Below are 11,734 nucleotides of genomic sequence, written 5' to 3'. Positions count from 1 at the left end.
TTGGCAAGGTGAATGTGCAGTTGATAATACCCCTGAGATTCTATCCATCTACTAGTTTCGCTAGAGCGATTCCTCTTCGCTACTAGTTATATCATGCATTTGATTTTAGGTATCATCGTTGTCTTAGAAGCACTGTTCCATAAGTCACTAACATAGGAGGTATATGAAAAGGGAAAGTAGTCTTCACGAATGAATGGAGTCTTTACCTTAGCTATCTGGGTACCTGGGTATCATAATAAATATCAACCTCCAAATCCTCTCCTATTCAATAGATATGACTAAATCATCAACTTTACTTTGGTTCATATCCAGTTTTGTTCTGCCTCAGCGGCGGCTGCGGCAGGAGCAGCAGCAGCAGCAGCCGCAGCTCTTTCTGCTTGTCTCTCTCGGTTTTGGTTAACTAGAAAACCAAGAAGATTCATAATCCTAACGCAGCGATCGAATGAGACGTCTTCCTTGATCCGTACTCTGTGAAGTTCTAGAGGGTTGTCGTACACCTCGCCTTCCTCACTCTTAAAGAACGTCATGATCCGCAGCGCGAACAGTGCTACATGGGGTTTGAGCTCGTACCGTTGCTCGTTGCACTTCTGTTCTACCACTTCTTCTAATGTCTTGCCCCCTAATCTCATTCTCAATTCTATGAGATATTCGTCAACCTCCTTCCAGTCCGGTAACAACTTAGTTGTAGAGCTTGATGAGAGACATCGGTTTGCATATTTCCGGTAGGCTTCCTTGACAGGCTCGGCCTGAATAAGTGCCTCGGCCTTGCTCTGATCCTCTAACCGAAGGGCAGATCGAAGCTGCTCTATCGTTTTTGGGGCTCTATCGGTCGCTGACATCCTGAATGCTGACCAAGCTAAGATCCAATTCAAGAGCTGGTTGTAACTGATCGTTAAGCTGTCTTAGCCAAGTTGCTAAGTCTGAAGCTTCGTCCATCCAGGCCAAAACCCTGTCCGCGCATATAAATACATATTGAACAAGCTGTTGGTTTGCTTGAAGACGCATTGTTTGATTACAATGAGCTTGTGGAGTAGTTATTGTCAAACTAAGACGGAGCTGAGACAAGGTTGGCTAGAACAAAGAAGTGACTGTTCAGGCGTTGGGTCAGAATCATCAGTCATAGAAGAGAGTAGATATACTTACGTATTGTAATATCCCGCTTTCTATTATGCTCTATGATTGGGAAGTTTAGTAAAAGACCAAAGATTGCGACGCATCTTTGACCTAAAGATTTCGGTTAACCCTTCAAAATATTCCACGGAAGAAATCCACCCATGGTGAATTGAGCTGATTCAATTGAAGGGTCGCCGATAGTTGTAGAGTCGTCTCCGCTATAAAAGCCATCTACTGAACATGGAAAGTTGAGGTCCATAAGTAGAGGATCTTTGTCATGTTAGCAAGCTTCACCTTCCAAGAGACTGACTGGTTGTGCTAATGACTTAGGGGGGAAACAACATCGCCTACCCCTTTACCAGGCAGAAACCACAGTGTGATGGTTCTGTGCGAGCTGCATATGAAGACAGTAGATTGGAGGTAGGATAGAGCAGGGTATATCGTCATACACCATTCATATATGAGATCTGTGCCTAATAGGGGCAACGTACCTTGAAAATCGATTTGACCGAATTCATCTTCTGCGCTGGTAGGACTAGACGTTGGAGTACTCGTGCTCTTAAGAACTAAACGTATAGCCTCGATAGCCTTCCGAGCGTGCCTAGATGTGCCAGCGTACCTCGACCAACATTCAGAGGACTTTAATAGGAGCTTATTGATTTCATCTGTGCTTACTCCTTCGACACCTCTTTGCGGAGCGCCGTCGACTTGCTTTATATAATGGCATAAAATACCAGTTGCCAACATAAACTCATTGTTCATCACGGATGAAAGTTTCCACCGAGCGTCGTATAATAAAGCATCCGGCTTCACCAAGTCATAAACCATGTGTTGATATTCGATGATTTCGACGGCGGCCTTTACGGATATGTTTCGCGAGTAACTGTAACGTTCGTTTTGCGTAGGATTCATGAAATACTTCTTATGTAGCACAATTTGTAGCCTAAGGAAACAAATTTGTAACCAGATCCTTTGCATAATTAACTGTGGTGGATCAGTTATTGATTGTCCTATGGGTTGCATTCTGAAGGCTGGTGCAAGACGGCGTTGCTCGGTATGCACCCTTTGATCCATGGCCATAATTTCTTCATATTTGTGACGTCTGGTATCAGTAGCTAGGTCGCGGACTTCTTCCCATAGGTGTGCGACGCGTGTTCTCGTAATAATATATAGAACCGGTGTTAGCTCGCTCTCAGGTCTTGATGGTGGTAGCTCCGTCGTATTTTCGTCAAAGTCGGTGTCCCTTAAATTGTGGGGCTCTTCCGTGTCTATCTGATGATCCTTGAGCATACTAGGTAGGCCCATTTGGGAGGCAAAGATAAGGTTCGCTTGGTATACGGCCGCCCAAGTTCGCCTTCTCATCTCACCCTCGAAGGGTGATATGACGGGGAAGTGCTTGGGGTCTCTGTGATAGCCCATCCTCATGGCGATATTCAAAATCACGCCCAATAAGATATGAGTACCAAACTCCGAGTCCTCGTGGATCAAATGCTCTATAGCAATATAAAGGATAAGAGTTTGGATAGTATGTGGCCCACCCCTAGTATACTTGCCTAGCATTAGGCACTGGACGACCTTTTCCCGGTATGCTCTGATCAGAGTAGCGCTCTCCAGGTCGGACGGCTGAGTGCTCGGATCATAACTCGCATGCGGCAATGAGAGTAAGAGCGCAAGCGACATGATAGCGAACAAGATTCCTACCCACATTATAGGGGCTGAGCAAGTATCTTCCCAGAACTGATCGTACTTCAGGATGATGGTGTGTTAGCATTTACAGCGATGAACATGCACGACGAAAGCTTACCTGTCGAATGAACTGGCTGCTGTGTAGGAGTGCTACTTATAACATATGAGTATTTGTCTTGGCATGTAACTTTAGTCGAGCACCTAGGTAGGTTAAAACGAACCTGGATGTAAGTCGATCGTATTAAAAAATTTGGATATGAGTCGATCAACAACGGGTCGGGCCGGAAGCGTGCTTAGAATTTCCCCCTTGCTGATATGGGCGAAACGGCCATATAGAAGCTGGGGGTGAGGTGCAAATTCCGGAACGGCTTGCGGCGGAATGGTATGACGCATGTTTGAGGGGGCCTCTGATGTGTCTTGAAAGCAGTCCTTGAGCTCGGAGATACCATCTAAAAGGGCGGTCCAATGTGCGCCATCGGCGTAGTTAACTCCAGCGGGAGTGTTTGTCAATGTTCCACAATCAGACGGTTCTGAGGACCCGTTTGCTCCTACGCCAGGGTCAGGATAACCCTCGACGGGAGAGACGGAGGTCTCGGGCGGTGGTGCTGATGTTACATTTGACGGGTTCTTCGGTGCTGCTTTTTGCATAAGAACATGTACAAGGCTCTCAAGCTCACGGATACGATTCTGCACGGTAGTAACAGGTTCTCTATCTGAGGGACGTGACGAGGCATCCGGATAGGTACAGGCCATGGCCAGTCCTCTCATGGAACAGGTACGACATGGCTGTTGTCTATCGCACTTAACCCTAGTTTCAGTGAGTGGAAAGTATCAGCGTAGAATTATGAGATGGAATGAGAGGTAAGCTAAAATGAGTTGAGTTGAGATGAAATGAAATGAGATGAATTAGCGGTTGGTTACATACTTGCGTCTCCTGCATGGATTACATGATAATTGAGGCTTGTCCCGCCGCCGATTCGGGGGAGGTAACGGACGCTGTCTCGTTGGAGGTGATCCGGACATATCGCTTTTGTCATTGGATGCCGAGTGTCGGGTCTCAGCCAAAGGTGCATCTAACGTTTACCCATCCCATAAATGGTTGTAGAATAAGAAAAATATTGTTGATTGCCAACCTTCAGGATAATCTTTTTCGCTTTCTGAAGGATTATGTCCGACCATCCGACCGTCCGACTGTCCGACGCTCCGCCACACATGGATGATCCATGACCCATGCTGTAGATGCTCCCATATTTTAGGGTTTTGGACGGGGCAGGACGGGGATGACGAGACTAATAAACTCTACGTAAGTTCCAGCGTTCATAAGAGGAATTGTGTCTTTCTATGAACATAACTTTCTCACTTTGCATTTTATGATTACCTAGGTAATAACCAATTACCCCTGTCACTTCAATGTTTGTCTAGGTAATTCCAAGTTGGAGATTGAGACCGAGAACTCTGGTAGAACACAAACAATGTCTACAACACTCTTTCTAATCCAACAACGCCATTGTGAATATCTTATAAGCTGAAGAATGAGCATCTATATCGATGGCTTCAATATACCCCTAGCTCTTTATTACCCGCCCATGCATCCCAAATACACCAATACACAGATACATGATGTCATCACACCTCCCACCTTGGCTGCTTAGCCACCTGGCGGTTGTCAAGCTGTCACCCCCCACGGCGTCTCGGCATTGATTGGTAAGTCGTCCAAGCTCCGGTTCCGGTCAGAATGAGACCGCGTGATTTCTTGCCTCAAATGCCACTTGAGCCTCTTTTGTCCACCAGCCTTAGCCGCCTAGCCACTTAGCCAGGAACCGATGGCGAGTCCACCACTCGAAGACGACGACTCCCCTCCTCCATACGTCGTCGGCAATCATAATGACGCAGGTGAAATTCTTCAACCTGTTATTCTTGTGCTGACGGGCCATTTCATCCGCGCTCAGAGCGTTGGCGGTACTCCGCTCTACGAGCTATCTCGGGATATCCGGACGTCTTCAACAAGTGAAGCTCAGCTTGCTCAGGTGTCGCTCGAACGCCTCATACACAATGTACGGGTAAGCGCCAACGGCACGCCTCGGGTGTTACACCGAAACAGGCACATATTCGAGCTGAAGCATTTGCCGCCAGTCATATCCACCGGATTTCCCTACTGCTTGGAGGCCACGTCGCGGCATGCCCTAGGGAATCTGGCGCTCAAGTCTCCCTCTTTCCCGCGGTCAACATTCAAGATCGTGAGGATAAACGAAGAGAAGGGAGACGGGCTTCCAAAAGGCTATAAAGCGAGGAAGGAGTCGCTAAAGGGAGGCGAAATGATCTTCGAGATAGTCAGGAAGCGCGGTCATTATGAGTGGATGAGCCCCGAAGGAAACCGCATCGCGGTAGAAGACGAAACGGACGGCAATCATAGATTGATAGTCACAGCGCCCGTGATGAGAAGGACGATGGATGCCATGATGGGTAGCTGGTGCTTGCGAATTTGGCGTGATAGTATAAAATCGAATCACCAGCCTCGGAAGCCACGTAAGTTCACTGCACCAAATGCCGTTCGGCTTTGAGTACGTGCTGATCCCCTGAAGTCAATACCCAAGTACGTAGCGCGCGTGAAATTCTTCCAAGGTGGTGGTGAACAGCGCGATATGACCGGTTGGTGTTGAAGCAACAATTAAGCAGGCCCCTATGCCAAACGCATCAGCAAAATGGAGGATTACCGCTACGGCTTATAATTACCGGGCTTCGAGATCGAAGCTTTCTAAACCAAGTCTAACAAGCCCTTGGCATCACGAAGAGGGCGCGAAGACCTTGCACGATTACGAATGTATGTATTCACGACGTTTATAGTTTTGTTTCATAGCTTACATTTAAATTGGTGGGCTAGTGACATCTCGTAAGGTCTGATCACATTTGTGATGAAGCGTCGAATTCCCTACCTACTCACCCCGGATCTACCACAACAGATCTTTATACCATAAATAGCCAAATACGCGCAATCTTAACTTTTCGCATATCTGAATTGAGGAAGTGAAACGCGATCTTTCTTGATTTTAACGAATTAAATGGGGCAGTTGTCGATCTTGGCGCCACCGGGATCCACATTCGCAGTTGAGGTTTGAAACATCTCATTGTTAGTGCCTACACAACTCGTTTCATGCTCTCTGGGCACTCGAGTTGGGATGAAGATGGAGGGGCACGCGGTTGATCTTAAGGCTATTACATCTGCAGAGGATGTTTCTTCCTCTTCTGCGAGATTCTACACTTGCTTTGCTGTTGGAAACTACATACGCAGCTGTGATTTCCAGGTCGCTTCACTTCACTTCCGGTCTTGGGCTGCGCCCTCACTATTTACCATCGACGGCAGGTCCTAATTTGATAGAATTTATCTTCTTATCGGTTGGCTTGAATCAATATCCCCCTTTTACCAATCTTTAGATTGTCGAGGTTCTAATAGTGTCGCACAACTATCATGGGGTGAGTGTTGAAGGCACTTGTATCCGTATTCATATTCTAATTGAGAAAAAGGAGCCCACTGTATCGAAGGCGTGCTCGTGCAAATGACTTAAGAATAGTTGTCCGCGAAGACGTCCCGAAGATCCCAGAAGACCCAGACCTATCTGGTTCTGGTGGTGACGGCGGACCAGACTCACCTTCGCCGATATCTCCCAGCTTCCCGTCTCCTCTGATAGGAAGTTCTACACCTTCACAGCAGCCGACGGTAACATCGTCAAAACAGATTCCATCGCCGACGGAGACATCGTCAGCACAGATTCCATCAGCGACTACCAGCTCAGCCTCTTCACGGCGGACGAAGTTGAGTTCGAGCACTAGCACTAGCGTGCCAGTTATTCCAGCGTCCTCGTTTAGTGCCAGCATTACGCAAAATGCGGAAGCGCAGAACACTGATGTTACTCAAGCGCAAGTAAGTCAGCAAGGGGCTAGTGCACCTGGTCTAGGCACAGGAGGAACTATAGCGTTCGGTACAATTGGTAAGGACCCTTAATCTGGAGTGAGGTTGGTCTTTAGTAATACAGAAGACTAATGAATGCCTTTCCTACCCAACAGGAATTGTAGTCATTATAGCAGCCCTAGGTGTTTTCATATGGAGGTGTCGGCGACGTCATAACCGTGAAAGCAGAGGCCTCTTACCCGAATCCATGACAGCCTCCGGCTACGAGAAGATGGAAGAACCTAGACGTCCGATTACAGCAGACTATGCGTCATCAAGAGGCGCTCCGTCAAGAAATACGCCATCAAGAATGATGGATAATCTCATGAGAGCGGCGTATGCCGCCGAAGACGGAAGTTCCTCACAATATAGTGTGTATGTGGACGGGAGACGACAATCCAGCGGATCTGCGTATCCCCCAGATCCGAGGCAGCCTATGTCTATGAGACAGTCAAGTGCTTCAATGCCACAACCTCGAGACGGCAGTGCCACAAACTCAGTATACGTGAACCAACTCCTTTCTGGGTATTATCACGGTCAAAGGGAGGATGGGCTTACCGTTCCCCCTAACGCGAGGATGCCACCACCAGCGGCTCCTTCAATAGCTGGGCAAACGGAAGTCACAGCTACGTCCGAAAGCACGTGGAGGACATGGGGTTGGTCGCAACCAAAACCACAAGTTACCAAAGAGGGTTGGATTGACAAGTGTGTTCGCCTTGGAGGATTGAGATGAATTGAGCCCGCTTGAACAAGTTCGTAACGCAGATTTGGACCTTTGATCAAGTGTGACAGATGTTGAAGCGAAATATTGTGAGATCCGTATTTTCAGTCACTACCGTATAATGTTGCGAGATACCATTACGTTCGAGAGCGCAGTAAATATATGATACCAATTATACCTATGTCAAAGATGATTATATAATCGATATTTGAGTGTTGGAACTTGAATGCAGGTGGTTATTTTAAGATCGGGAAGCGGCAGTCAGCCATACGAGAGTCGTAATTCATGAACACATGTGTAAGTACCTTTGTACCCCAAACAATCGTTGACGGTGCCGATGGCCCGGATAAGATAGCGCCAAGATCCAATCCCGGTTCCGACAAATAAAAATACAGCAGTTAAGTGGCAGAGTTGGCGGGGATTGGCTGCTTGTGTTAGGCTTTGAGGTAAGTATCTGTAAGTACCTCGGACTTCTAACATCGTGAAGCCCCTGAGCTGACGAGATTTATAATGCCTTATTTTCAACGCGTCGCCGTCGACAACTACACTATCTTTGAACAGATGGGCTTCTCACCAACATGCACCTGCAGTCGCGCCTCTCCGCGCTTCACATGCGATGGAAACAACTCCCTAATCTCCACAAAGTCTTAGCCGTATTCGCGCTACTGCTGTTTCTAATAGGTACGCCCGTTCTTGGAGTCTCGTGCGTTGCCTGCGTCGGTGATCTAACAAAGGATGTCAATATAGTAATATTCATACAACCCACGCCGGAAACCGCTCGTACTAGCTGGAACCGCCTCACGCAATCCGAAAATGGGCCTCTGGCAGGCGGAATTCCCCTCCGCGTCATGTTCATCGGCGCTTCGATGACCCTTGGCGAGCACTCGACGGGCGAGGTGGGATATAGGAAGCAAATCCGGGACTGGCTTGTGTCTCGAGGTAATCCCGTGAACTACGTCGGCCAGGTATATATACCTACCTATATATCCCAATCCATCACACCATGCTAAAAACCATTAAACCGTTCTAACCTCTCACATTTGCTCCGCAGAACCGGTACGGCGACTTCAAAGACAACGACGTCCAAGCCTTCGGCGCGCAGCCCATAAAACCGACGCTCGACCGGCTGAAAGAGGTCGTGCCGCAGGTGCAACCGAACCTGTTCCTCATCAACGCCGGGTCGAGCGACTGCTTCCAGCTGGACCACTGGGGGCCCGCGTACGTGCTGCAGAGCATGCGAGAACTAGTAGACTTTTTATTCGAGGCGTCGCCGCGCGCCACCGTCGTCATGTCAACGATCATCACGTCGCCGTGGGACGGCACCGAGCGCTGCGTCAAGTCGGCCAACGCGCAGATCCGCCAGGTCGCCGCCGACCTGATCCGCGAGGGCAAGCCCGTGGTCATGGCCGAGATGCACTTCGACCAGGGAATGCCCGGCCGCGTCGAGCGCGCGGATATCGGCCCCGATGATATGCATCCTACCGACAAGGGATACTTCAAGATGGGCGATATCTTCATCGAGAAGATCCTCGAGGTCGAGCGTAATGGTTGGTTGAAAAGGCCTGTGGATAATGGGGTCCCGGCTGATGGCGATGCTGCGAGGGACGCGGAGGATGTGATTAGGGAGCAGGAGGAACGGGTTAAGGAGAAGCAGGAGGCGGAGCCGGGGAAGACGTTGCCGGGGAGGAGGATACGCAGGGCGTTTAGGGCTCGGCATGCGAGTGTGCTTGTTTAGCCGGTCTCCGCACGGGGGTGGGATTGCCTGGTAGGCACATAGTATGGCGGCGCGTCATTGTAGATTTTGCCGGTAGGGAAAAATGGGAAAATACGTATTGAGTATGGTCCATAGGAGTGGGATGGATCGCGGGAATGCTTGCAATCGGATATTCCATAATATGTAACAAAAGAACTTGTCAGCTCTGAGAATCTGGCTGGCTCGCAGTTTTTAGTTTATGTATATTTTCTCACTTTTGATAATCTGTTGCATCTTAGACAACGGGGTTTTCCGAGAACTATCTTCAAATCGCGTGTTTCACCAGACGTGACATAGTAGGTACTCAAGGAAGCTGTGCTACTATACACACGAGAATATCAGTACCAGCTAGGTACTAAAAACGCCCAAAAAGTTGATCAAAGTATAGGAAAAGGTATAAAGATGCGCTCCCAATTTGACTAGGAGCCGCGAGAACTGAGCTCACGACGAGGATCGAACCTAGCGGATTGTTTTAGATGAGGATCCCACAATGGTTGGGAAAGAGGACAAACTTACTCGCAACCTTGAGATAAACTTGAAGACATCTAAAAGTCTCATGCTCTACCGATTGAGCTACGTGAGCTGTGAGGGTATGATGAGACGTATGTTGCTTTCTATTGTGTAATGTGTATGACTAGGTAGGCTTACCAGGACCTTATCATGAGTCATAGGAGTTAACAAACTTGACCTCAGAGGAAGCAATAGTGCCAATCCATTATAGACTTCAATTCATGGCCTACATATGTAGGTAACTATGAGCATCAGAAGCCTAGCTCCCTTTCATACAGATCTGCCCCTTTTCCAATGGGCTGGATAAAGGTATAACTAGCCGAGCTATTAAACTCTTGAACACCATTTATCAGATACAATGGCGTGAGGTTACCGTCATCGCTAAAGTAGAGCTGTGGCCGTTCTCGCCGATAGTAATCGGTCCTTCCGCCGTCGGTGAAGTACACTGTCGTGTTGTAAGCCGCCTGCAGCTTGAACGTCCAGTTGCCCGTTAAGCTGCGTGAAAATAGGTGCCCTCCTACTCGAGGGTATTTCTCTCCCCTTTCTGCGATATCTATCATCCAGTGGCAGAGAATGTGCCAGTTTCCGCGTCGATCACGCCACAAGAACGGATCCTCCGTCCAGTGGTCGCTGTAATCCGATGTATTCCACGGCATCGACTTGATTAGGTCGTAGGTGCCGTCAAAAGCTTTGGCGTGGTAAAGAAAGTTGTCTTCTACGCCGAGTACTACTTCAGGGGTAGGATTGTCTTGTGCCCACAACGGCCACGGTGCTGGGTTGGTCGCGTCGAGAAGATATGTCGGTGGCTCCCATGGCCCGCGAATATCAGGGGCGCTAGATATGGAAATATTATTCGCCCACTTGTATGATTTACACGTGCCCGGAGTATTAGTCTCTATTCCTATGGTATACAAGAGATATCTCTCGTCTGCCGGACTCCAAACTATTTTGGAGTTGTGACGGAACGTGTCTAGTAGCTCATCCGCGTAATAGTACGGGCCGGCCGGCCCCGTACGCGACTCGGCGCGAACCACAGTGCTAAACGGTCTCCAGCCCGATAACCCACATCCGTGGGCGAATTGTTCAACGACAAGGTGGAATAGCTTCTTGTCAAGGCGATCTTGGATAACATTTCCTCCCCACGACGAATTCCCTTTCGTGCTGTAGAAGTCGGGCAGAGTGAAGTTCGTGTAATTGTACCCCGTCCACCGTACAGCGGGCCGGAGGTCGAGCTTGCCGCAATCATCTGACTTCCATCCCGGATCGCACCCACATTTGCTTAAGGGCTGGTTGCAGACGCCGTTGAGACTACAGTCTTCGTCCGTCACACATGCTCGAGTGGTAATAAATAAGGTGGCGAGGAGAGGTGAGAAGATTCTTAAGACCTTTGGGATATGCATATTCATGGTGACAATACTACTTTTCCTGACTAGAGACCATTCAGCATCGTACTACCAAATTTAGAGGTAGTAGTTGCAGTCTGGGGTGCTGCACTTAGTTACAGGGAAATAGGGATAAAGATGAGGAGATTTTGGATCGTATAACGGTTTGCTTTGTTGGAGATGATCTCGGTATACTACCCTCCGAAGTTTCTATGATCGTTCTCCATACAAGGTACATATAGTTCCAAAATGCCTTTTCAACTATTTTCCTATTCACCTAATACTTGAAAGTGCACCTAGTCGTTAAGCAATACGAACATAGGTATTTACAACATTCATAATTTCGTAGAAATTTGTTTTCCCGTTTTACAAGATGAATCATGGAACATATGGGTTAGAGAATTCGTCTTCCTCAAAGTATCTTACAACTGAACGTAAGTTAGAGAAGAAAAAAATAACCCTATTGACAGACTCTGGTAGGGATGGCGAGTTGGCATCCACATACAAATACGACAATACGGCCGCAATTCAATTTTTTGGTTGAACATGCCATTTTAGATATATGTATATGATTTGTGATAGAATATGATAAACCAAACCAACAATAATAGCATGACAAATTA

General features: G+C 48.0%; 6 protein-coding genes and 1 non-coding gene across 7 annotated transcripts; 3 read left to right on the top strand and 4 right to left on the bottom strand.

Moving 5' to 3' along the window:
• Positions 1 to 194: 194 nt before the first annotated feature.
• On the bottom strand, positions 195 to 1,193 carry F4807DRAFT_239132 (uncharacterized protein). The gene is made up of 2 exons (XM_047994263.1): positions 1,144 to 1,193; positions 195 to 1,088 (listed from the first exon to the last, which is right to left on the bottom strand). Exon 2 carries the CDS (start codon positions 837 to 839, stop codon positions 303 to 305), a length of 537 nt encoding a protein of 178 aa, XP_047850666.1. The 5' UTR covers positions 840 to 1,088; positions 1,144 to 1,193; the 3' UTR covers positions 195 to 302.
• On the bottom strand, positions 1,011 to 4,222 carry F4807DRAFT_238940 (uncharacterized protein). The gene is made up of 6 exons (XM_047994261.1): positions 3,725 to 4,222; positions 3,021 to 3,607; positions 2,918 to 2,949; positions 1,605 to 2,859; positions 1,144 to 1,383; positions 1,011 to 1,088 (listed from the first exon to the last, which is right to left on the bottom strand). The coding sequence occupies exons 1-5, from the start codon at positions 3,820 to 3,822 to the stop codon at positions 1,238 to 1,240; spliced, it is 2,118 nt and encodes a 705-aa protein (XP_047850665.1). The 5' UTR covers positions 3,823 to 4,222; the 3' UTR covers positions 1,011 to 1,088; positions 1,144 to 1,237.
• A 400-nt stretch (positions 4,223 to 4,622) lies between these two features.
• On the top strand, positions 4,623 to 5,459 carry F4807DRAFT_453575 (uncharacterized protein; the record flags this gene model as incomplete). Its single annotated transcript, XM_048000477.1, has 2 exons — positions 4,623 to 5,325; positions 5,401 to 5,459. 2 exons carry the CDS (start codon positions 4,623 to 4,625, stop codon positions 5,457 to 5,459), a joined length of 762 nt encoding a protein of 253 aa, XP_047850664.1.
• A 232-nt stretch (positions 5,460 to 5,691) lies between these two features.
• On the top strand, positions 5,692 to 7,761 carry F4807DRAFT_239082 (uncharacterized protein). The gene is made up of 3 exons (XM_047994262.1): positions 5,692 to 6,270; positions 6,322 to 6,785; positions 6,862 to 7,761. The coding sequence occupies exons 1-3, from the start codon at positions 6,266 to 6,268 to the stop codon at positions 7,476 to 7,478; spliced, it is 1,086 nt and encodes a 361-aa protein (XP_047850663.1). The 5' UTR covers positions 5,692 to 6,265; the 3' UTR covers positions 7,479 to 7,761.
• On the top strand, positions 7,663 to 9,441 carry F4807DRAFT_440030 (carbohydrate esterase family 3 protein). The gene is made up of 3 exons (XM_047999260.1): positions 7,663 to 8,147; positions 8,214 to 8,431; positions 8,518 to 9,441. Exons 1-3 carry the CDS (start codon positions 8,045 to 8,047, stop codon positions 9,199 to 9,201), a joined length of 1,005 nt encoding a protein of 334 aa, XP_047850662.1. The 5' UTR covers positions 7,663 to 8,044; the 3' UTR covers positions 9,202 to 9,441.
• A 149-nt stretch (positions 9,442 to 9,590) lies between these two features.
• Positions 9,591 to 11,247, bottom strand: F4807DRAFT_238880 (uncharacterized protein). Its single transcript, XM_047994260.1, has one exon. It carries the CDS (start codon positions 11,133 to 11,135, stop codon positions 9,981 to 9,983), a length of 1,155 nt encoding a protein of 384 aa, XP_047850661.1. The 5' UTR covers positions 11,136 to 11,247; the 3' UTR covers positions 9,591 to 9,980.
• Positions 9,658 to 9,802, bottom strand: F4807DRAFT_t127. Its single transcript has one exon. It is a non-coding gene; the product is annotated as a tRNA-Lys (tRNA).
• Positions 11,248 to 11,734: the final 487 nt, after the last annotated feature.

This window comes from Annulohypoxylon truncatum (genome assembly GCF_022578515.1).
Source record: "Annulohypoxylon truncatum strain CBS 140777 unplaced genomic scaffold F4807scaffold_36, whole genome shotgun sequence".
Taxonomy (NCBI): domain Eukaryota; kingdom Fungi; phylum Ascomycota; class Sordariomycetes; order Xylariales; family Hypoxylaceae; genus Annulohypoxylon; species Annulohypoxylon truncatum.
Note: the sequence above shows the minus strand (reverse complement) of the source record. Positions and strands in the feature narration are given on the sequence as shown.

Bases quoted from the DNA above. Each gene is read 5' to 3' on its own strand.
- F4807DRAFT_239132 (XM_047994263.1), bottom strand. From the start codon at position 839: ATGTCAGCGACCGATAGAGCCCCAAAAACGATAGAGCAGCTTCGATCT.
- F4807DRAFT_238940 (XM_047994261.1), bottom strand. From the start codon at position 3,822: ATGTCCGGATCACCTCCAACGAGACAGCGTCCGTTACCTCCCCCGAAT. The intron at 3,608-3,724 runs GTATGTAACCAA...CACTGAAACTAG, and splicing joins AATCCATGCAGGAGACGCAA to GGTTAAGTGCGATAGACAAC. The intron at 1,384-1,604 runs GTACGTTGCCCC...AACATGACAAAG, and splicing joins CGGTCAAATCGATTTTCAAG to ATCCTCTACTTATGGACCTC.
- F4807DRAFT_440030 (XM_047999260.1), top strand. From the start codon at position 8,045: ATGCACCTGCAGTCGCGCCTCTCCGCGCTTCACATGCGATGGAAACAA. The intron at 8,148-8,213 runs GTACGCCCGTTC...ATGTCAATATAG, and splicing joins GCTACTGCTGTTTCTAATAG to TAATATTCATACAACCCACG. The intron at 8,432-8,517 runs GTATATATACCT...TTTGCTCCGCAG, and splicing joins CCGTGAACTACGTCGGCCAG to AACCGGTACGGCGACTTCAA.
- F4807DRAFT_239082 (XM_047994262.1), top strand. The intron at 6,786-6,861 runs GTAAGGACCCTT...CCTACCCAACAG, and splicing joins TATAGCGTTCGGTACAATTG to GAATTGTAGTCATTATAGCA.
- F4807DRAFT_238880 (XM_047994260.1), bottom strand. From the start codon at position 11,135: ATGAATATGCATATCCCAAAGGTCTTAAGAATCTTCTCACCTCTCCTC.